The sequence below is a fragment of the Nannospalax galili genome, unplaced genomic scaffold, assembly GCF_000622305.1.
Source record: "Nannospalax galili isolate Female #2095 unplaced genomic scaffold, S.galili_v1.0 scaffold34, whole genome shotgun sequence".
NCBI lineage: Eukaryota > Metazoa > Chordata > Mammalia > Rodentia > Spalacidae > Nannospalax > Nannospalax galili.
In genome coordinates this window covers 1,921,419-1,945,495 of record NW_008338996.1, presented here as the reverse complement: position 1 = coordinate 1,945,495, position 24,077 = coordinate 1,921,419, and the positions used below count along the sequence as shown (strand labels likewise).

The 24,077-nt window shown below is 39.8% G+C and overlaps 1 protein-coding gene across 1 annotated transcript in view; it reads right to left on the bottom strand.

Annotated features, from left to right (window-relative positions):
- Positions 1 to 23,666, bottom strand: part of Megf9 (multiple EGF like domains 9) — a 148,423-nt gene extending 124,757 nt beyond the window's left edge. Inside the window, exon 1 of the mRNA XM_008833470.3 lies at positions 22,941 to 23,666. Within this exon, the coding sequence (XP_008831692.1) occupies positions 22,941 to 23,529 (589 nt within the window). The 5' untranslated portion in view covers positions 23,530 to 23,666. The remainder of the gene's footprint in view (positions 1 to 22,940) is intronic.
- Positions 23,667 to 24,077: the final 411 nt, after the last annotated feature.

Genomic DNA, 24,077 nt, shown 5'->3' with positions numbered 1-24,077 from the left:
ATATACTTTACAAATGTCCGATGAAATAATATTATCAAACACAGCCCAAACCTTGTGGAAGGATTAGGGCGCTTGTGGAGAAACAGCCTGGGTGTCGACACTAACCCTTACTTTTGACTTCTTTATCAAAAACTCTGTATAGCTTGGCCTGGGAACAAACTTGAAAGTATTCCACATTTCACTGTAATACCTTGGGAAGCGTCGGAAGTCTGTGACCACCACAGCCTCCTTATATACATATGATATTTTGTTATTTGAAATGCCATCCAGACATGATAGGATATAGTCACATGCCCACAGATTGAAATTTCTAGAAGCATGTTGCCTTTTATCTGGGGAGATCTTCTTGCATCCCAAGCCCCCAAGAGGCCTGAGGATAGTAGTGCCACAAAATAGGTTTTAAATGTTTGCTTAGTAAGAAAAGATGGAAAACTAGCTCATACCCCTGCTACCATTGTGCTATCATAGCATATAAACTCTTTAATCCAAAGTTGGTGCCGGAAAATAATTGAAGAGACAACTAGTGGTCTCTAATTATGTTTGCTGGAGCTCATGTTCACTTTTAGAAATTCACTGCAAGACCAGTCTTTACAAAACTCATAAACCTTCCCAAGTCCCTTGCTAGCTTACACTGCACCTCTTCATGGTTTTTAGAATACATTTCTGAGGATTGGATAGGAGGCACTTCATGATTTGACACTGCCAACCATTCCAGCATCAGATCTCAGCATACCCCATCCCACCCTAACATTTTTTTAGCAACTAACAGGTCAGTTTTCCAAACAGCCTATACATGCACTCTCTTACCTCTATACTTTTTCACATGCTGATCTCTTTCCCTAGAATCACATCCTCCACCACCTGGACAATTCTTATCTGTTTTCAGGACTCAGCTCATAGTAAAGCTTCCTCCAGAAAGCCTCCCTAACTATTCACTCCCAAAAAGTTTGGGTGAGGAGTCCCTTCTTTGCTCCTAAGGTTCTCTGCCCATACCACTATGATAGAACTTACCAGTCTGCAGTCTCATTTTCTGAATAACACTGTGTTCTCAAGGTCAGAAATCCTGTCTTATTTGTCCCTTTAGCAACTAGGTAGCAGGCGCTAAGTGTCCAGTGGTTAACTAACAAAGACCTGATAAATGAACTCTGTTAACAATAACTATGGGCAAGGCAAATGTAAAGTTATTAACAAGAATACACCCTCTCCCTACTGCATAAATAAAAATGAATATAGGGTTGGATGTGTGGCTCAGTGGTGAAGCACTCATCTAGCATGTTCAAATCCCTACATTGAATCCTCGGAAGAAAATCAATCAGAATGTAAAGTCAAGCTTAATCACATTAGTGAAGCATAGATTAAAAAAAAAAAAAAACAATTTGAGCATGGCAATAAATGAATAGAAGAGAGGATCTGAAAATTTGGTTAATGAAAAGAAAGAAGAGGAAGACACCAGTGTAGATTGGTTATGCAATAAGGAAATAGAAATTAATAGTATCCTGACATTTATGGCTTTAGTCCTTGAAGACTACTAGACCATGGGTCTTAATTGTATATATTGCTAACTGGATACTGTGTTACACAAGATATGAACTAAAGGAAGTATAGCAAAAAAAACCGCTGACTTTCTGGTAAACTGTTAAAAGTCCTGTTAACAAAAAAGACCATATGCTAAGAAAACTAAGTCTCCAGAACAGCAAGTCTAACGCTTTTTCTTTTTTATTACAAATGTCTAGAATCTACTTGAAATTTTTCAAATGTCTTATGTACAAGTCTTTTAAAAAGATTAATGCAGGGGCTAGAGAGATGGCTCAGTGGTTAAGAACACTGGTTGTTCTTGCAGTAAGACCTGGGTTCGAATCCCAGCACCCATATAGCAGCTAACAACTGTCCATAACTCCAGTTCCAGGGGATCCAACAGCCTCTTCTGACCTCCGCAGGCATTGCATGACACGGGTGCACTTACTACCTACATGCAGGCAATACATGCATATACATAAAATAAAAAAATAAATAAAATTTTAAAAAAGATTAACGCACACAAATGTATATAACTAGGTTGTGAAACTTTTGTAGTAACTCAATGTCATCATTTGCTACTGTCTCTGTCTCTGAGCAACTTGTGTTTCATCTTTTATACCAGCTAAAATGGCCTTCAGTGTTTGGGGGTATGCTATTTGCCCGTAACTGCCACCGTGGCTAATCTATGTTTACTCATCTGACTCATAACCAGTATGCTAGAAACCAATCCACTATTCAGACCAGTTAGACTAACAAGAGCAGCAACAACAAATGAAAGCCAAATGCAACGGACAGAGTAGTGTGGGGCAACTTGTTTTGTTCTTTCAGATACTGTGTAAACTTTCTATTACAAGTATAAAGGATCAAGAGAAAAGCAAAGAGGGTAGTAAAGAGGCTCATGGTATAGACAGAAACAGTGACTACAAAAATGAGAAAACAGAAGCAAAGATGGCAAGGGGAAAATGACACATTCAAAATAACAAGAAGGATGTAATAGAGAACACTAAATTCAATCTATTTCTAGCATGTATGACAGAAAGACTTCAAAGACTACTATGGATCCAAGCTGAAACCCAGATAACCAGTACTTCCCAGACACGTGATTATCAGGCAAACAACCTAACCTCAGTTCAGAATTGCTTTCTCCATTTGTAAAAGACAGTAACATTGTTAATCATCAGACTTGAGAGGATTAGAGGCAGTGAAGAACTAAAGGACTGGAAGTAGTAAAGAGAGGCAGGTGTTCATTGCATAACAATAAAAAGAACAACTGACATTTAGAAGGCCAGTCTAGGCCAGGAATTATTTATTATTTAATCCTTACAGCAACCATTACTTGCCCATGTTATAGTGTCCACACACTAAGTAGCAGACCCAAGTCACATCTCGATAGCCTTGCTCCAGAGACAATACGTATCAAGGACAATAATTTTCCTTTTTTTTTCCTCTTTCTTTTTGAGACAGGGTCTCCCTGCAGCTCCAGCTGGCCTAGAACTCGCTATGTAGAACAGGCTAGCCTTGATCTCAGAGTTCCACCTGCCTCTGCCTCATGTGCTAGGATTAAATGGCCTGTTGACAAAATTCTTAACTTGAAAAGCTCTCTTTCAATTTGACTGAATCATGCTTTTGTTCATGCCAAAATACTAACATTTAAAAGCCACAAAACTCTGGTCTGCAGTGCATCTCTACTATTCTATCTTATACAAATCATTTTCAAATGGAGTTTCAGTGTGTGTGTGTGTGTGTGTGTGTGTGTGTGTGTGTGTGTACTTGTATGTAGAAGTACACATTCTCTATCATTCTTAACCTTATTTTTTGAGACACAGTCTCTATCTGAACATGAAGCTTAAGGAGTCAGCTAGCCTGGCTGGCCAAGCAAGCCCCAGGAATTCTGTCTCTACCTCCCCAGTACCAGGATTGCAGACACCACATAGCCACATCTGAGTTTTTTACATGGGTGCTGGGGGCTGAACTTAGGTTCTAATGCTTGCAGTAGCACACACTTTACTAACAGAGTCATCTTCCTAGCCCTTATTTTTATATTTTGTAAAATTTAAAAAAAAAATCCAAGACAGTTTGCCTAACAACTTTTCTTCCCAGAAAAAATATCGTCTCAGGGTTTAGCTGGTTTTAATGTGGATGAGGGAAAAAAAGGTTTCTTGTGGAGCAAATGCTGTACTTCAGGCCATTTTTGTGACTACTGACCACAGTAGCAAGTCTGGGGGGAAATTCCAAATTGCCATTTTATGGTTATGCTTCTGGATAGGAGGAAGAAGTAGTTAAAGATAAACAGGGCTGTTTCCATTTGTTTATTGTCTGCGGTCTAGCTGGAAATTATGATGTTAACTCTGCATTGGGCATTCTCATTCAAAGGTCTTTCTGACTATGGTATCATTCTCAAAAGTAAATAATGTATTTCAGAGGTATTTTATCCAATAAATAGAAATGAGGAACTACCACATACTAGGAATTAATCTAAAAAGGTGTGTGTCTGAGAAAGGAGGTAGGGTCAGAGGGAGGGGGGAACCTACCTTTACAGATCTTACATTCTAGAGGTGGCAGTTAGGGAAGACTTATGTTTCAGTGCAGTTCAACTATTTAGTATTTTCGACATGGTAAATGCTACCTTAGATGAATGTCAAAGTGCAAGCATCAATAAGGCACAGCCAGAGCTGGAGAGATGGTTCAGGGGTTAAGAGCACTTACTGCTCTTACAGAGGACCCCCCCATTTGGTTCCCAGCACCCACACCCATCCTTAATATCAGTTCCAGGGAATCTGATGCCCTCTTCTGGCCTCCTCAGGTACTGCATGCATGTAGTGCACCTACATACATGCAGGCAAATCACTCATACAGAAAAAATAAAAACAAAGTATTTTTTAAAATAAGGTACATCTTTTAAGCTGATATAAAGTTGGTCACATAAACAATACTTTAAAAAGAGCCCCTAAAAAGCAAGTAATCAAAATGTGTATTGAGTAATGTTAGAATGTATAGAATACAATAGCAATATGAAGCAGCATGGTGTTTTTCAAGGACCAGTAAGTTTGCCAGACAGCCAAAAGAAGTGACTGACCTCTGACACTCTTTTCCACAGACTAGTATCATAATTTCCCCTTACTTCAGAATTACCAAGTGGCTCATGCCAGAGTCTTGTTTTCCTGACCTTTTATGCAGCCAGGACATGCAGGGTAACTGAAGATGAAGCAATGAGATGTACCTTCCTTGGACTGTAACTAGAAACTAATGGTTCAAGGAATGAGCCTGAGGCCCTCTCCGGTGGCCAAGGGAAGATACATGCAGTATGACAATGAACAGCTGTGCCTGCTATCATGTTGAGCACCCAGGCTTAGCAGTGGCCTACTGCAAACTATATCCAGTGGGGTGATCACTGGCAAATTCAGTGGGTGTGACTAGGGAGCTCCATGGCATAATTTTGGTTCCCCTGGAGATTCCACCAATTCCTCAATATCTATATAATAGTCTCCATTTCTGATTAAACCAACAAGTGTTAATTTCTGTTACTTATAATTAAAACCCCTATTTAAACTGAAGAGAAAGATATTCCAGATAGAGGAAAGAAGAGTGAAGTTACCTTAAGAAAGGAGGTTAATGTAAATCAAGGTTCTGCATTTTACTTGCCATGAAAACTCACTTGGTTTATTTAAAGTCTCAAAACTTTAATTCCTGCTTAATAGAGTGGGGACAATAATACATATTTCTTATTACACTCTTTTGAGAATTAAATGAGGTCATGGAGACTCATCTAAAGCTCTTAGTATCTGACAAAGAAAAAGACCTTCACAGATGATTGCTTCAATACTAATAATGTTAATAATAAGCATGTGTATGGAGGAAAATACAGAAATTTGATTCTAATAGAGCTTAAAGTGCAAGGAAAGGGATGTAGGAAGTGAGGATAAAGACAGATAACAGATAACAGAATTTTTAAGTCATTAAAGAACTTGAGCTTTATGGTCTGGGATCACTAACAGATAAATAGGACTGCTATAGTATCATATAAAAAGTTATTAACTAGGAGATTGACATTAGGTTTTGCCTTGTAGATGTGTTCCCCACATACAAAGTTGGACCTTATCACTGCACTTGTACACTTACAGCTGTGGTACTATTATTGTTGAATATCAATACCATATACATTGAAACTATTTAATCCATCTTAAATATTTCAACATTTTACACATCATCTAGCAATATGTTTTGCAAGTGAGTCAGAGCTGGACCTATAGTTGAAATACCAGCTGCTCCTTTGAAAGAAGACTAACTTTGCACTGAGAAGATGATTAAATGGAGAGGGGCTACATCCTGAGGTGCCTGACAGAAGTGTGGCTCACATTTACAAATCTGAGTATTATATTACTTCTGTGTAGCCAAATATCACTTGATATTTTAACAGCATATTATGCATCAGCATCTTGATTTAGAGTTCATATTAATTGTGAAAGGTCCTATTCTTGTCAAGAACCATCAATACTTCCATTTCACAGTGTGTGTTATCACTTGCCAAATTCTAACAAGCACTAACTACATGGTTGTCTGTTAGCAGCGACCCTCTGGTGTTGAACAGTCAGTTCTGCTTTGCATTCACCATGCTCTTCCACCTGCTAGCCCTCATCTACCACGATGCCTCTCTTTACCCACGCTCCACACCCATATGTCTTTGAGAAACACTTTTATATAATTTTGATTTTTTTTCTTCAGGAGCTACTGAAAGCAAACATGAATCACTGTGTGCAACTGGAACCAGTACTGAAAAAGAAAAAACATGAGCTTGCTGGAGGAGGCTAAGAAGGGTGAGAAAATCAGAACTCAAAGTGGGTTCTGTAACCACTCACTGCTTTATTCCATTTTCTGCTACTCCCATCTGCTTTGGCAATGCAACACAATTTAGTCAAAAGAAAAAAGAAAGGGAAAAGTGCATAGACTTTTGAGTCAGACAGAACTAGGTTCAAATTATAGGGCCAACACTCAAGAACCCTATTAACTAAATATTATTATACTCATGTTACAGGGGACAGTCTTGAAGGCCTGGGGGATTATGTGACTTCCACTTGTACATTCAGATTGTATTTGGCATCTTTTAAGAAATATCAACTAGCTACCGATACAGAATTGAACAATACAGAATCCTACTTTCACTTTACTAGGTCATCTGTGACTATGGCTTGATACTGACAAAAGATTCCAGGGGAGGAGTTTTAGTTGCTAATTTTCAGTTGTTGGGCTGTCAAGATGACCCAGTGGTTAAAAGCGCTTGCTGCCAACCCTGATGACCTGAATTCGATCCCCGGAATACACATGGTGGAGGAGAGAAATGACTCCTTCAAGTTGAACTCCATATGCATTCTTTGGTACATGTGTGCTCACACACACAAATAATAATTAATAATAATGTTAAAATATCCCTGGGGTAAACACCTACCAGACTGGACTGGACAATGGCTATTTCAGGCATTGCCTAGGGTCCTATGCTTATATTTGCTACCTGACCCCCAGTTTTTTGAGATAGGTGTCATGCAGCTCAGGCTGGTCTTGAATTCAGTATGCCCCCTAGGCTGGTCATGGAATCCCAATCCTCCTGCCTCTACCTCCCAAGTGCTTTCAGTTGATTTCTGAAAACAGCTTTCATGTAGTCCAGTTCTAAGCAGCACCATCACTGTTACATCTGACAATACAGGATAAGTCTCACTTGAGAGCTAACTTTGAGTGCTTATCATGTACTAATTATTAATCTATGTGCTGGTTATTATTATTACACAATGCTAAACTGACATACATGCATTCACTAGTTTAATTCCTGTGCAACATCATTATGATTCATGAGTGCTTTGATTCAAAGTTTGAGATGCAGAGCAGTTTCCTGAGTCCAGAGCTCCTCTTCAGCATATCCTTTACCAGAGCACCTAGGCGTCTGGCAATCTATGAGCCGGGCAGATGGGCACCTTGGCTTCTCTCACCACAGAATCAAAAATACTACATGCCTGGCTTGGTTCCATATTGATTTACGCTTTCGGGGGCCACTTACACCCAAGAAAAATCATGCTTATTCTAGAAAGACACAAGAAAACAAGTCCCTGGTCTGGTTCTGACAGACAGCACTAAGCAAAACATCTTAGAAAATCTTAGATCACTATCTAAAATAGATTTATACTCTTTATGGTGACCAGATAAGTCTTTTAAATATGGTCAATTTTCTGTGTTAATCTGTCATAGACTTGACTTCAGTGTGCTTAATCCAACTTGCATTTTGGTTTTCATAACAAATAAGTGATCTCATTTATTGCTGTGAGAAATAGAGCACTATACATAGCAATAAAATATTAAATTCAGTGATAAAAAGTTTTATGGGACAGGTTTTTTAATGTAAATATTAGGAGGTACCTAATAGGGCAATTTGAACACAGCAAGCACTCAAAGTTTGATAAAATAGATAAAATAGCACCAAAGATTCTACTTTCAATTTCATTTGGAAGCTGGTTCATTTAAAAACAAACATTTGAAATTGTGAAGGAACAGTTTCAAAGCAATATAACCACACAGAATTATCTCAATGGAGCCAGGGATGGTGGCACACGTTTTTAATCCCAGTATTTGTGAGTTCAAAGTCAGCCCATCTACATAGCGAGCTCCAGGCCAGCCAGGACTACATAGTGAGACCTTGTCTCAAAAAATTAAATAAATAAATAAAAAACTTAATGGCAGGAAAATAAATATACGTTACTGTAAAAAATTTCTGCTGTTACCACTAAAATATTACTTCATTATCCTGGGTTTATTTTTTTGCTTTATATTTCTTTACATTTTCTAAAATGAACATGTATCTCAATGTTTAGCCATAAAAATGTTAAATAGAATCAATTCAAAAAAGAATCATGAGCCAGGCTTGGTGGCACACACCTGCAATTCTAGCACTTAGAAGGCTGGAGCAGGAGGATCATAAGTTCAAGGTCACCCTGGGTTATATAATGAAATTCCAGGCTAGACAGTGAAACATTGCAGCAAAAATTGAAACAACCAAACAAACAAAACTCAAAGAAAATAATATGAAAGTTCTATTAAAGCATAATTTATGTATGTTATGAATTTAATACAAGAAAAAACATTTTTATTTTCTCAAGGTAATTTGGGAAGAATAGGACTAAAGAATCTCAAGCCTTTTAAAAATATCATGGCACAATTTATTATACAAATGCATCAACTATAAAACTGTATAAAATATATTTTACATAAAAAGCCATTATAAGCCAGGTGTGATGGCACACACCTTTAGTCTCAGCACTCAGAAGGCAGAGACAAGTGGATCTCTGTGAGATCAAGGCCAGCCTGGTCTACATATCAAGTTCCAGGTCAGCTGGGACTACAGGAAGATCCTGTCTCAAAAAACATCAAAGAAAACAAACAAAAATCCAGTATAAATGCATGCATTTGCTATTTTTTCAAAGCTTTTTTTTCACATTATATTATAAACAAATATAAAGCAGGAAATCTGGAAAAATACTAGAAAACAGCTTGAATTCTATAAACCTTTTGCATTTGAGAAAAACCCAAAGTAATTTATATGTTACTTCTCAAAAACCTTAGGAGACTGGAAATAATGTATTTCATTTTATTGTTAAGGAAACTAAGTCACAAGATCATTACAAATGTGTTCAATGATCTATACAATCAAAGAAAGAAAGATTGGAACTTAGTTCTTCTGCCTGCCATTCTACTAATTAGCTGGACCATTCTGCCCTGCCTTTGTGGACAAGTTGAAGCAACAAACTAACATAAAAATTAAAACCAGTTGAACGGGCTAAGTGTGCAGGCACTACACCAACAATTCAGTATAATAATACCCAACAGCTAAATTGCTTTGTGTGTTTGGTACACTGTCTAACTATTCATTATCCCACACATCATCAGTAGATGGTGGGTTTAAACTATTAATGCTGAATGCATAGAACTAGGACTATAAGGAACATAAAGCCAAATGAGAAATCTGCGGCAGAAAGAGCCTGGTGTCTTCTTTTAACCAAGCCTCAATGCACACAAAAAAAAAAAAAAAAAAAAAAAAAAAAAAAAAAGGAAAAAGTATGATGGAATGCCAAGCATCCCTACTTTTCTCCCATTATTTTCAGTAACCCTTCCCACACTATGATTACATTTTTATAAATGAGTGATAAGACCAAAGAAACTAAAAAGATAATTCAGTTCACACAATTTCCTTCAGAGTAGCCAACACCTAAACATTTCCTGGAATATTTTAAAGGAAATCTCACCATTAAAGACTATTATCAAAATTAAAAGGTACTCAGGAATATCATGTCCTCCTTACTTTCTGCCCACATGAATGAAGTAAAGATTAAAAATAAAGGCTGGGCATGGTGGTGCACGCCTTTAATCCCAGCACTTGGGAGACACAGAGACTGGATCTCTGTGAATTCAAGGCCAGCCTGATCTACATAGACTGAAACATACTTTCAAAAGCAATTATCTAAAGAGTCTAATGTTGATTAACTGTAACTTAACAGTCCTCTTCCAAGCTGAAAACATTCCTACTGCTTATCACTTTCTCTGTGACTAGGCAGAACACATTCATTCCCTCTTCCAAATGAATAAATTTCCCCTTTCTTTGGAGCTTTGCTGTCTCCCTGGCACAACATCATATAGAGCAGCTGTTATATTACCAGCATAAAAGCAATCCCATCTGATCTAATTGTAAAACATATGGATAGGCTGAAACCAAACTTTTAGGGGGTTCTGTGTCTTTAAAGGAAGAAATAACCAAAGATCTTCTACTGGCAAAGACAGTGAACAACGACATGAATTCAAATAGTGTACAATTTCAACAAGATCTCTTTCAATAAATTTATTTTAAAAGTGCATATTTTAATGTTTTAAATTCCCTAGACTGAATAAAATGAACAAAGAAACCAGTTTTCTATTTTCAGCGTCTACCAAAGACTGCAGTTAGCCTGTCCTAATATAACAAATATGTCACTCTACCTTGTACGTAAGGTTTGCCAGGCCTCAGAAATCTTCCTTTCTTGAATACCATCTTCAACCATTCCCTTTCTTCACAATCACAACTCATGGACACTAAGCAAATATCTCTGATGCAGATCAGATTTGCTGAGCCAATGACAGACCATAGGTAAACTACTGTACAACACCATTGCTAATCTCATGTAAGCAGAGACTTAGGAAGCTAATCCCAATTTCTGTCCATTGTTTTCATTTTATTCATTTATTTTATGGCTATAAAATTAAAATTGGATATAATAATTGAAAAAAATGGAAATTGGGGTTGAGAGATGGCTCAGTAGTTAAGAGCACAGGTTGGTCTTGTAGAGGACCTGGGTTCAGTTCCCAGCAGCCACATGGTCTGTCCTTAACTAACAGTTCCAGGGGAATCTGATGCCCTCTTCTGACCTCTGGGAGCATTGCACCACATGTGTGTACTTATATACATGCAGACAATATACTTCATACACAAAAAATAAAAATAATAAGCAAAATTTTTGCCCTCTTCTGACCTCTGAGAGCATTGCACCACATGTGTGCACTTATATACATGCAGGCAATATACTTCATACACAAAAAATAAAAATGAGTAAATTTTTTATAACATAACAAATTTTATTTAAAATTAAAGATACATACATACATACATACATACATACATGTATAATCAGATAGAGAAATGCTCTCCACAAGTGGAGATGGGATTCAGAAACCAAAAATTCCAAAGAAAGGCTTGGGCCTTTTGAGTGTTTATGGTGATATGACACAAGTCCCTCTCCACTAATTTGGGATTGCTCAACTTAAAACAAAGAAGGGAGAGTCCATGGGTTACAGCTCCAGCTGAGCTATGTGCAGATCTGGCCTTGGTCTTTTTTTTTTTTAATTATTTATTCAATAACCACATACTTAGAAGAAGCATTTCACTACATCAGCATTGACATACTCAACAATTTTCTGAGCTAGGATGCATCTCTTAACATGCAGGCATTACATTCATAGACATAAAACAAATAAATAAATAAAATACACATTCATACACATTAAATAAATAGATAAATAAATGCATTAAAGTCAGTATATAGAGCATGACTCTATATAGTGTCTGAGTATTGTGTGGATGTTTGTGTATTGAAATTTTTAAATTATTTATCTGTGTGTGGGAGACACAAACATGACACACAGAGGATAACTTGAAGCAGTTGGTTCTCTCCTTCCACCATGTGTTGGTCCTGAAGGTCAAACTCAGGTCATCAAGCTTGGCAGCAAGTACCTTTCCCTGCTGAGCCATCTCACCAGCCCACGGGTCAGTATTCTTTTGTTAATCAGCTTTTCACTACAGCTTTAACATATTCAGTAACACATTCCAGAGCAAGAGTACATCTCTTCACAAGTGGGTGCACGTTTCTAGGTTCATAGTTGAATTAATATAGTAATATATTATTGAACTCAGTATAAGCCCTGTAAGACATAATATTAGATGAGTTTTTAACCTTTAAAAAAAATCTCCATTTCATTTTAGAATATATTGTTCCTTGCAGAAAGACTCATTGTTTTTGCTACCAACACTGAGATGTTGGCGCTTGCATCTCCAATCTGTATCTATCTGATTATTACCAGTCATAATCAGTTGCACTTGGATCCTTGGCACGTGTGTATGTCTATAAAGTCATCGGACAGACTTCAATGGTATTGTCCACCATCTCTACCAATCAGCATAACGCAAACCTCCATGCCTCCTCCTCAAACATAAGACATCCTTTAAAAATTTGTTGATTTGTGTGTGTGTGTGTGTTTATCACACAGAACATCCCAAACCATCTCATTCGACTATACACCCACTTCCCAGATAGCACCCTCCCATAGCCTCCCTCCCCCCACTAGAGCCCTTATACTCTGATAGCCCTGCTACTGTCTGCTGTGTTGTCGGCACCCCCAGCTGACACTTATATACATGCAGGCAATATACTTCATATACAAAAAATAAAAATAATAAGCAAAAATTATTTTAAAAACTTGGAAATTTCATAAAAACAGAGAAGATAATTAAAGTTATCCATAATCCCATAACTTATCACCCATCAATTACTACTTTGGTAGATAGCTCTCCTATGTAAATTGGTACTTACTGCAAGCTTTTTAATGATTATATAATAATTCAGAAACTACTATAATTTACTTGTCATAGCGTTTTAGAATAGGAAAATTCTTAAGTAAATCTATACTGAGGGGCTGAAGAGATGGCTCAGTAGTTAAAAGTACTGGATGCTCTTGCAGAGGACTCAGATTTGGTTCCCAGCACCCACATGGCAGCTCACAGTCATTCATAACTCCAATTCCAGGGGGTTTGATACCCTCTTCTGGCCCCTGCACACAGAGGTACACAATATACAAAACAAATAGGAGAGCTGACTGAGTGAGGTAGGGTGTGAGTAAAAGGTGAGGACTGAGGGAGCTGAGGACTCTACAAGTGGACATGCTGGGCCTCAAGCACATCTGAGGAAGTCCAAGTCCCCAAATAATACAATTTAAAAGCCAAAACTCTCATCTCTCTCACTTTACAAATGAAATTGTTTACCCAGATTATGAGACTACTAAAAAGACCTAAAGTCCCATGTCTTACAGAAAAGGACTCAGCTTTCTAACTTAGCTACTCTTTCTATTTAATTCAGATATTCATTTCTCTATTTTATTTTTTCTTCTAAGAAAATAGAGCCAGGCGTGATGGTGCACGCCTTTAATCCCAGCACTTGGGAGGCAGAGGCAGGTGGATCTCTGTGAGTTTGAGGCCAGCCTGGTCTATATAGCAACTTCCAGCCCAGCTGGGACTACAGGGAGACCCTGTCTCAAAAACACCAAAAAAAAAAAAGAAAATAGGGACAGTCATGCAACAAAAATAAATAAGGTAATATACTAGTTCTCAAAGAGTTTTACATACCCTGAATAGGCTCTCATACTATGCTTATGAGCAAAAGGAAAAAGTCAGAGGTGTTCATTCCTAAACTAAGAGAGAACGGCATGATCACTCTATTTCCTCAAGATTATACTGCATGTCTACCGTGGCTACGAACTACTCCTCCTTCATCCATTTCATTGCTAAATATTGAAAATCTATTTTGGGTTGAATAACAAGAGGAAATTACCTTTCTGAAAAAAATGCACTTATGGGGCTGGAGAGATGGCTCAGCGGTTAAGAACACTGGCTGCTCTTGCAGAGGACCTGAGTTCAATTCCCAGCACCCACATGGCAGCTAACAACAATCCATAACTCTAGTTCCAGAGGGGTCCAACACTCTGTTCTGACCTCAGCAGGCATTACACGACACAGGTACACTTACACACATATTCTTAAGATAAAAATAATAACTAAAAAATAAGTAAAGAAAAAACTAAGAGTGCACTTATTATTAATTTTGTGTGTGTGCAAGCACAAGCATGCCATGGCACATGTGTAGAGATCAAAGGACAACCTGTGGGAGTTAATTCTCTCCTTCCCTCTTAATACATTTATTTAGTTACCTATGTGCATGCGTGTGTGTGGTGTGGTGTGGTGTGTGTGTGTGTGTGCGCGCGCGCACGCACATGTGTCAGAGGACAACTTTCAGGAGTTGATTCTCTCCTTCCACCATGTGGGTCCTGGGATCAAACTCAGGTGATCAGGCTTGTTTGACAAGAGCCTTTGCCGAGTCATCTCATTGGCCCTCTCCTTCCCTCTTAAGGTTTTGAATCCCAGTATTTGTCCTCTATTTAAGATAAAGATAACATTTAACTCCTTTATTGCTAAAGAACTAAATGGTACATATTTTAAAATCCTGGCAAGCAATCAGATATTAAGTACTCAGTTAACAGTAGCTATCTTCTTTGCCGAAGTGTTAAAAATCAGACTGGAAAGGAGAGGTAAAAGAGAACTAAATTTTTTTCTACAAACTCACTAATTTGAAGCAAAACAACTGAAGCACTAGGTTAAGATACTTCCAAACAGATTCCTATGTTAGGAAAAAAGTAATATTTTAATATGAAGACAGAAATTTACATGAACCTCCCTCCCAAACCAATTCTGTAGTTTACCTTATTGCTTTTTAATTTTTTTGTGTGTGTATGAGTGTTATGCCTGCATGCATGCAAGTGTACCTGTGTCATGCAGTGCCTGCAGATGACAAAAGAGGGCATCAGATCCCCTGGAACTGAAGTTACAGACAGTTGTTAGTCGCCATTGGGTGTTGTGATTCAAACCCAGGTCTTCCGCAAGAGCAGTCAGTGCCCTTAACCACTGAGCCATTTCTCCAGCCCTACCTTGTTATTTCTATCGCAATTTATTTTCAATTACTACTGAGCTTTTTCCACTACGTTAAACCCATATAGTGCCTAAGAAAGAAATGTAAACAATCCTAACTCTAAATACCATCTTCCTACTATTTAAATATGAGAAACTAAACCAGCCAAAGTGTTACATTCAACAAAATAAATTTCAAGGATAACTATTAGAAATAAGACTTATCAAAGGTCGGGCTGAAGAGATGACTCAGCAGTCAGGAACTCTTGCAGAGGACCCAGGTTCCATTTCCAGCACCCACATGGTGGCTAATAACTGTCTGTAACTCCAGCTCCAGGGGATCTGACACCCTTCTGGCGTACATGGACACTGTATGCAGGTGGTACACTTATATACATGAAGGTCAAACACTCATCCACATAAGATAAAAATATTTTTAATTAATAAAAGAAACAATATAGGACAGAAGCTAAGCCCTTTTACACTCACAATACATGGAAATCAATGCAAGGTGAGTGTCGAACTTTAGAGGACCTTAAGAGCACTTTGCAAACCACAATGCACTACACAGTTGTTAATTATTAGAAGCACTCTGTTCACTATTAACTTTAACTGTATTTCTTCAGGGAAAATTCTGGCATCCAAAAGATAAAAACATTTGTTTCTCAACCAAATTGAGCCGCTAATGTTGAGTATACATCCAAAATCAACCTACTAACAAAACAGTTCATATTACTCATAAATAGAAACAAAATCATTCCTTAAAACACTTCATTTTTCTAGAGGCACATTACTTTGTTAGGACTGTTTCTTTTTCTTTATTGATCCTTGGAAGAAGGAAGTTTTTTCTAACAATAAAAAAAGACCCCAGGGTTGGGCACATAGCTCAGTGGTAGTGTTTGCCTTGTGCTCAAAACTACGGTCCTAGGTTTGATCCTCACACTAAAAAAAAAAAAAAAAAAAAAAACCAGGGCAAAATCTATCCTCCATTTTTTCCAAAGAGGTAATTAGTACTATATACTGAATATTATATAAATGATGACATTTATCAAGTGGGCTTAGCAATCTAAATTAAAGAGACTAAAAACAAATCAGAAGGAAAAGTCAAAATCACAGAAAAAGACAGGTTTTGTTCTCAGTGAAAAGGGTTCAAACTCGTGCACCCTGATACCAAGACATCTTCAAGGACTTTTTGTTCATCAAGAAAGATCTCTTGGAAGAATCAGGCTTTGAGGAGGCACTGAAGGAGGACAAAGTGGTGAATTGTTAAATAAAGAGGGTAATTTGGCCCCTTGAAGAACGTGGAAAGAATTGAAGGGGCTAAGAAAGAGACAGGAAAGGAGGGCATAGAGGAGTTTGCACTGAAAAAAAAATACTCAAATAGAGTAGAAGAAAAGAAAGGTGGTTTTTTAAAAGAAGAAAAATAGGGGAAGGTTTCTCTGACAATCTGGAAGAATAGCATTACTAGAGAGATTATTTTGACACAGATTTATTGCATGTACTTAGGCAGAAAGACCTAAATAAATATTACTTTTAAGCAACCCTTTATTGTGATTCAAACACATGGATATCCTGGCATAACCTTTATCTTCTTCATTACAATTTTAAAAAGCACCTTTTAAAGTTACAAGTTCAGATAGGGTAAATGTTTCTAGTGAAAAAGGGTCTATAACATAAGGTCAAAATTAGCAATAAGGATATTTCTATTATAACTAAAGAAAAACAAAAATCAAGATCAAGGCAGAAAGCATAGGTTAAAACTATTTGTAACTAAGAATATGATCTACCATGCTTTCGATAAACAAGATCCTCTATATCCATCCTCTTCTGATCTATTAAGTGCCATAGAGCAGCAATCTCTCTGCCTATAATGTACCCATCAGTGAAACAGCACTGTAATACTTTTCTTCCATTCTTTTTATAAGGGTGCCAGGATGTCTGGAAGTTAATGTACACATGTTTAGAAGGTTGAGATGAAAAGTAATACATACTTTAATTTTATAGGTCTTTAGTTAAATCAAGATAAAAAGACCTACTCAGAATTATTTCAATGTGTAAATCTTAAACTAGCCAGAGGCTTCCTAGAAACATTCAAAAGGTTCTAAACTAATGTTCTGGAGTTTATGCTGTTCCAGAAACTAATCAGACTAAGGAGCCTCTACACAAAACTAGGCACGAAGGCCAGGAATAAAGTATATTTAAGAAGTATCTGGGTCTGGACTTAAAAATAATTCAGACAAATTTATCCATCAAAGACAATATTAAACCCTAATCAAAAGGATGAGTTAAACATCACAGCCATAAACTACCATAAAACAGAAAACTCGAGATGAATGCACAGCACACAATGCAGTGAATGCCAAAAAGCATTGCTTCTGGGCCTCAGTTTCCTTGTCTATAAAATATAGACGGGGCTGAGGATACAGCTCAATGGTGGGGTGGGTGCTTATCATGTGCAAGGGCCTGGGTTCAATCCCTAACACTGAAAAATAATAAGGATCATAATACCTGACTCAGTACCTAAACGTTCTGAGGATTAAATGACTTAACATATGTGAGACATTTAGTGCCAGGAACAAAGCATGTTTGCAATTATCATCACAGTGGCCCACAGCCCTCAAACCTGATGCTAAATATTAGAAGATCCAAAATCAAATATTTTTCAGTAACTCATTTGGTGATAAAAACCTGTCCTTCCCTTAATGTACTTGCCAGCAAAGCTGACCTGATCAAATACAAGGCTACTTGTGATCTTTATCCACTGAGTATGCATTTCATTAGAGATCCCTTTGTAAAGTCTGAGTACTAGATTTGTTGAAACTTCACCAGGATATATTTATTAACCTTCTAAAATCTGAAAAGTTCTCCACTATGTCCAGAGACACAAGTTTTGGATAAAAGACTCTGAACCTATATTATCTTTAGAGCCTACATTATTTCTTAACCACAGGTAATAAACAGGTAATTATTTCTTAAACAACCACAGGTAATAAACTCCTCGGCCCAGTAGCAGAGACTATTAGGCTAAAGAAAGTGTTTTCCAGTCCAGTTTAGGTCAGCCTTGGGTTTCCAGAATGTTCTTTTCAAATAGAATCTAAAGAGTCAAGCTTGGTGACAACTTCCAACACTCAGGAGGTGGCAGCAAGAGGATGAACAGGCCGAGCTATACAGACAGACTCTATCTTAAACAAATCCAACCAAATAAAGCAGATCAAATGGAATCTATTTGTAATATTGAATTTACATGTTATATTAGAGATTTCAAAATCTGAATTCAGGGGCTTGCTTAAACAAAGTCTCTTCCTGTAGCCTGGATCAAAAGTAAATAATTAAGACTCTTTGCAGGGCATAAATGTACCTTGAATCATGCACATCTAATCATCATAGAACTTTAGGGCTGAAAGACTCTTGAGAACTAATCTAAATTTTTATCCCTTCCTTTCCAAACCGTTTTATCACCCATGAATTTACTCTTCCCTGTGAGGTAAGAACAGCCTGCCCCTGCCCTGACTTGTTCTTGGACTTGGTCTATAGGAACACCCTGCAAGTAATGTAATGCAAATAAACTGGGTGGAGTATACTGACAGACTTGGGGGCAGATCACATGAACTTAATAGAACCAACCTTAGGAGCTTGGTAAAGGTCTCAGATTATACTTAGAAAATGACAAAAATTTCCAGGTCCTGATAAAGAAAGAATAATCTAACACATATTTTTTAAAAAAAGTCACGACAATATGGTATTTTTTTAATATTTCTTTTATTTTATATATATGAGTGTATTGCCTACATATATGTAAGTGCATCCATGTTATCCAATGCCTACAGAGGTCAGAAGAGGGCAGTGGATCCCCTGGAACTGGAACTGGAGTTACAGACGGTTGTTAGCCACCATGTGGGTGCTGAGAATTGAATGAGTGCTCTTAACTGATAAGCCATCTCTTCAGCTCCAAGTCTGGTATCTTGAGGGACTCAAGAACTCAACAGCACATAATCAGTACCGAATTCAGAAGGAACAAGGACTGGCCCTCTCACTATGAGCTACACTAAAGCACATCTGGACTATCATGTTCAGCTCTAGTCTGTGCTCTGGGAGTCACAGAAAGACTGAAAGTCCAAAAGAGAAGTGATCAGGATTGTGAAGAAATACAAAACCATCTCAAAGAACAACGGAAAGAGCTGAGGTTATTTAGCTCAGACTTGGAGTATGAGCACTGCCCGCTAAAATCTGAAGAACTGCCTCGGGACAGAGAAAGCAGACTTGTTCTATGTGGCCCCAAAGGGCAGAATTCATCCAATTAGTGTTAGCTACAGGGAGCGATAGTTCATATACACCTACAGCAGTATTTCTTAAAATGGACAGCCATGTTGGGAATTAGTGGCTTCTACGATCCTATCTAGCCTCAGAAATCTGTAATTACAAAGAAACAAGCACTTGTCATTAGCTCAGGGCCTTATTGTTGATTATTACTCTCTAGTAGCACAGCATCTCCTTTTACCCTTTGGGCAACCAGTCAGCATAGTGTTGAGCCAGGTTTATGAAAAGAGAGTGCCTGCTTGCTGGGCAATTCGTTTGTTTATAGATCAGTGTCCCTGTAAATAACTGGGTCCTAACTAAGTGGTAGGTAAGAGCTCTCAGCTAAATTTTCATGAAAGAAAATTCTTATTAATTCATACAGCACCCATAAGATTTGTCCAGTCAAATAATATATTAAATGGCACCCAGTTCTTGTAGAGATGTTGAAATAAAATACCCTCTACAACTATCTTCGGAAATGCCAGGGAATCCAAACTTGCAAGCCAAATCAGTTCTCTCAAATTCAAATAGAAGTTTTCCTCGGTTAAAAAGCAATGTTTATTATTTGAAGTGGTCTTAAGTCCATGATCAGATTAAAGGGTCTCATTTGATTATATTGCTATAAGGCTAACATGTACATTAAGCACAATTGTACCCATGTCATGCAATGCCTGCAGGGATCAGAAGAGGGTGTTGGATCCCTTGGACTGGAGTTACAAACAATTGTTAGCCTACCACTTGGCCACAAAGTCAGTTAAGCTGTTGAGAACTAGACATAGAAAATAGTGAATTCACAGATGAATATACACTACAGAATATTTAAAGCAAAGGTGAGTGACCTGAGTTAGACATCCTAAAATTTTTGCTACAAAAAGATCACCATAGAGAGAAATATGTTAGCCCATGGAAATTACTAAAAACTTTGAACAGTTTACATGGCAAATATTAATCAACCCATCTTTGCTTCACTTAAAATTGATTTGAATTCTAAATATTGATTTGAATCAAAGTATTAGAAATATAATAAAGATATGATGAACTTAACAAGAATGCATTCTTCTCTGTGCTTGCTAAAGCAACCTAAGTGTGCACAACTTAGAAACTAGTTAAATTATGATATATTCTTAGAACAAAAAGTGCACCTATTGGAAAGAGTAACGTAGACCCTAGGTACCGACATGAAAAAAATAAAGTTCATGATACACAGTACACAGTTAAGTGGGTGTGGCAAGTTGTAAAATAGTATGTATTATTTTAATTTTTAAAAAAAAACTACTAATAAATTTTTGGTGTGCCAGGGGTTGTGTACACTAGACAAGTTTCTACCCCTATGCTATACCCTTAGCCCTAAAAATTATCTTAAAGCACTTTGCGTGTTCATATACGTCCAGAAAATTATTTTTTTAAAGATCTAACAAATTGCTGGGGGTGGTAGTGCATACCTTTAATCTCAGCATTCAAGAGGCAGGGGCAGGTGGATCTCTGTGAGTTTGAGGTAAGGCTGGTCTACATAGCAAGTTGCAGGCCAGCCATGGCTACAGGGAGGCCATCACAAAACAAAACAAAATACAGCACAACACAACACAAAACAAAACAGAGATCTAACAAACTGCTAAGAGGGGTAATCTCTAGGGACTAGAATGAGAGGGAGGGGAAGGAGTGACTTTTAACACTTCCTTTAAAGGCTTCTGGTTATCTCTTTTATCAGTAAAAATTACCTTTATGTTTTAAAAGCAATAAAAGCAAAATGACATCAACTGTACATTTATCAGATTCTAACCAAGGTAAGCAATTGCTACTTAAATGTTGTGTGCTAAAATCATCCTTTTTCTATTTTACTAAAGCAAAGTTATAAATCCCCCAAGTCCCTTCTAAGTTTCTTAAATACTTTCACAAAAAAGGGCTGGTCACCAAGCTAGAGAGATGGCTCATCAGTTAAGAGCATTGACTGCTCTTGCAGAGGACCCAGGTTCGATTTCCAGCACCCACATGGCAGCTGACAACAGTCCATAACTCTAGTTCCAAGGGATCCAATGCCTAAGTCTTCCGACCTTCTCAGGCATTGCACGACACGGGTACACTTAGACACATGCAGGCAATACACTCATACACATAAAAAAGTTAAAATAAAATAAATATTTTTAAAAAGGGCTGGTCACAAGCACAAAGTAACACACATGTGGTGCTTATCCAGCACCAGGAACTAGTCTAAGCAGTACATATGCATGCATTTACTTGTTTAAATTTTTCTCTCCTCTTCACTCCCTCTCTCCTCTGTTCCCGTCATTCTTATAGTCCTGCTATGTAGCCCAGTTTGCCTCAAACCTCACAGGTAGCCATGGTTGGCTTTGAACTCCTGATCCTCCTGTCTTTGCTTCCTCTGTGTACAATCACATCCACCACCTCAATTTACAAAATTTTCACAGCGATCCTGTAAGTTAAGTACTATTATTATCTTCATTTCACAGAAGAAAGTGTGACCACAAGGATTAAGTAACCTGTCCAAACTTACATAGCCAATAAGGGACATAGGTGGAATTCAAACCTAAAAATGGGCTCTAGGCCTATACTTTCAAGCATTTTTAGTCCATCTTTTAGTAACTTGTCAATCTCTCTGCATAGAAGCCAAAATTCATCACAAGTTTAAAAAAAATAGCTAGTTAATACACTTCTTGAAGCTGAAAGAGATCCAAACTTGGCTTTTTTGAGGTGAATAATCTGCATCCCTACTTATGCCACTGCCAAACTCCAACCTAAGATTTAAGACTTAACCATCTGGAAAAATTCTCTACCAACTCCTATAGTCCAAAGTCCACACCTGACTCCAGAGCAAACCACTGAGTGGAAGAATTAGGTCAATGACCAAGCTAGACAAGTGCTTCAGACAAATCTCCACCCCAACACAAAGTAAAAGAACTCAAGAAACTTGCCTAGCATCTTAAGGTGGGCTTTGTGGGTTGAGTTCCAGGCCCACATTAGCTATAAAGAGGTGAGGACCAGAAGTGGACTCTAACTTTGCTTGAAGACTTCCACTAGCAAGAAGAGGAGCCTTATGTTCTATCGTGAACTCAAAGACAAATTGACATCTGTCTGCAGCAGCAGTACAAAACATCCTAGTTTCAAAGAGGCAAAAAATGGGCATCCCAGCTTACACTGTATTTTCGAAGACACTGACCTTGGAATTGAGACAGAAAAAAAAAAAAAAAAAGGAAGGGATTTAACCTAATTTATAAACGTGCTCAACCTAGATACACACCTGTCCCAAATGACGTACCAAATCCACTTATTTGCTGAGAAAACACGGATTACAATGCCGTTTTTATTTTTAATTTTTGGCCTGAAGTGGTCTGTGGTTTGTAAGCAAAATTTTTCCTCTCTCCCTTCCACCTGACGCACATACACAAACATCCGATATTTACATCAACAGGAGGAAACCAAGAAATAATACCTACTGCTGCTCTTGTGGTTTCCACCTACGGGTTGATGGAGTAGCGTGCTAGCTTTCAAACTTCCCCCAAATAACCCAGGCGAGGTGGCCTTCGGGGCAAACTCAACCCAAAAGTTTGCACCCATTCTGGGACTCTGACAAAGGCCAGCAAACCCCACTTTAGGAAGAGACGCTAAGCTCTCTACACAGCAGCCCTCCTGAGGGAGCACAGTCCAGGGAGGAGGGTGACAAAAGACTTTCTGGATGCGGAGGGACTGGGGGCTGAAGCTAGCTGGAGCCTGGAGCTCCCTTTGGGAGTTTTAGGGCAAGCAACGAGGTTTCCAGGGAAGCGCCAGGACTGGATGGCAGGCTGGAAAGGGTCCAGCCTGCGCCGGGACTCACCTGGGGGAGGAGCAGGGGCCTCGGTGGCAGGTGCGGTGGGCGGGACGCGGCTACTGCCGCCGCCGCCGCTGCTGCTGCTGGAGGGCTCGACGATCGGGGTCCCGGGAGCAGGGGACGCCGCAGCGGTGGTCACTCCCGGGGTGCTGGGCGCCGGGCCAGCGGGGCTCGCTGGGGTGGTGGGTGGCGGGGAGGTGGCGGGAGCGCGTCCCCGCTCCTCAGGGGCGGCGGGCGGCGGGCCGAGCGTGGCCGGGAAGGTGCTGGCGGCGGCTGGGGCGGTCGTCCGCAGAGGGGTGGTCTCCGGGGACCCGCCGCCCGAGGTCGCAGCCGGGGCTCGGCCGGGCGTGCTGCGCGGGGGGCTGGTCCTCCCGGCCTGCGCCGTGGGAGCCGTGGCCTCAGGGAACGGGAGGCCGGCCTCGCCCCGCAGTCCCGGGCCCGGCGACGCGTCCACCTGCCCCTCCGCCCCGCCGCCGCCGGTGACATTCCCTGCGGAGGCGGCTGAGGCGGCGGCGGCGGCGGCGGCGCAGCACAACAGGGCGAGGCCGCCCAGGCTCGGCAGGCTCCTCATGGCGCGCTCGGCTCCGCCATTCATTCATTCAGCCAGTCGGTCGGTCAGTCATCTTCTTCTCCGAGCCGTCGGACCCAGGAAGCCGCCGCAGCCGCCGCCGCAGCCACCGGGCTCAGCATCGCCACCTCCCTCTGACAGGCGGCCGGCCCTGCGGGCGGGCCTCAGCGCGGAGGGAGCTAGCGGGCTGAGCGGGGCAGCCCGCCCTCCCCGATTGACGGCCGGGCAGGCCAATAGGAAGCCGCGGTCGTCCACGTGACCGGTCCGCTTCCCGGCCTCTTTGTGAGGGCACAGACCAATCGCAGAACGTCTGAGGAGGGAGGCGGGACGTTGGGCGGGAGGAGGGTGGCACGAGCGGCGCTCCAGCGGGCCGGGTTCGCGGCGACCCGGCTTTGTCTGCCCCAAGAGCTGGGCGCGGGCTTCGGGTACCCGGCGCCGCGGAGCAGACAAAGGGCGCGCCGCGCGCTGCGGGCGCCGGACGTAGTCGTCTGCTCTGCCAGGCTGCGAGCGCGACCCGGGCGGAGAGTCAGCTGTAGTGAGCGTCTCCGCCCTCATGAACAATGGGGGCGCGGGCA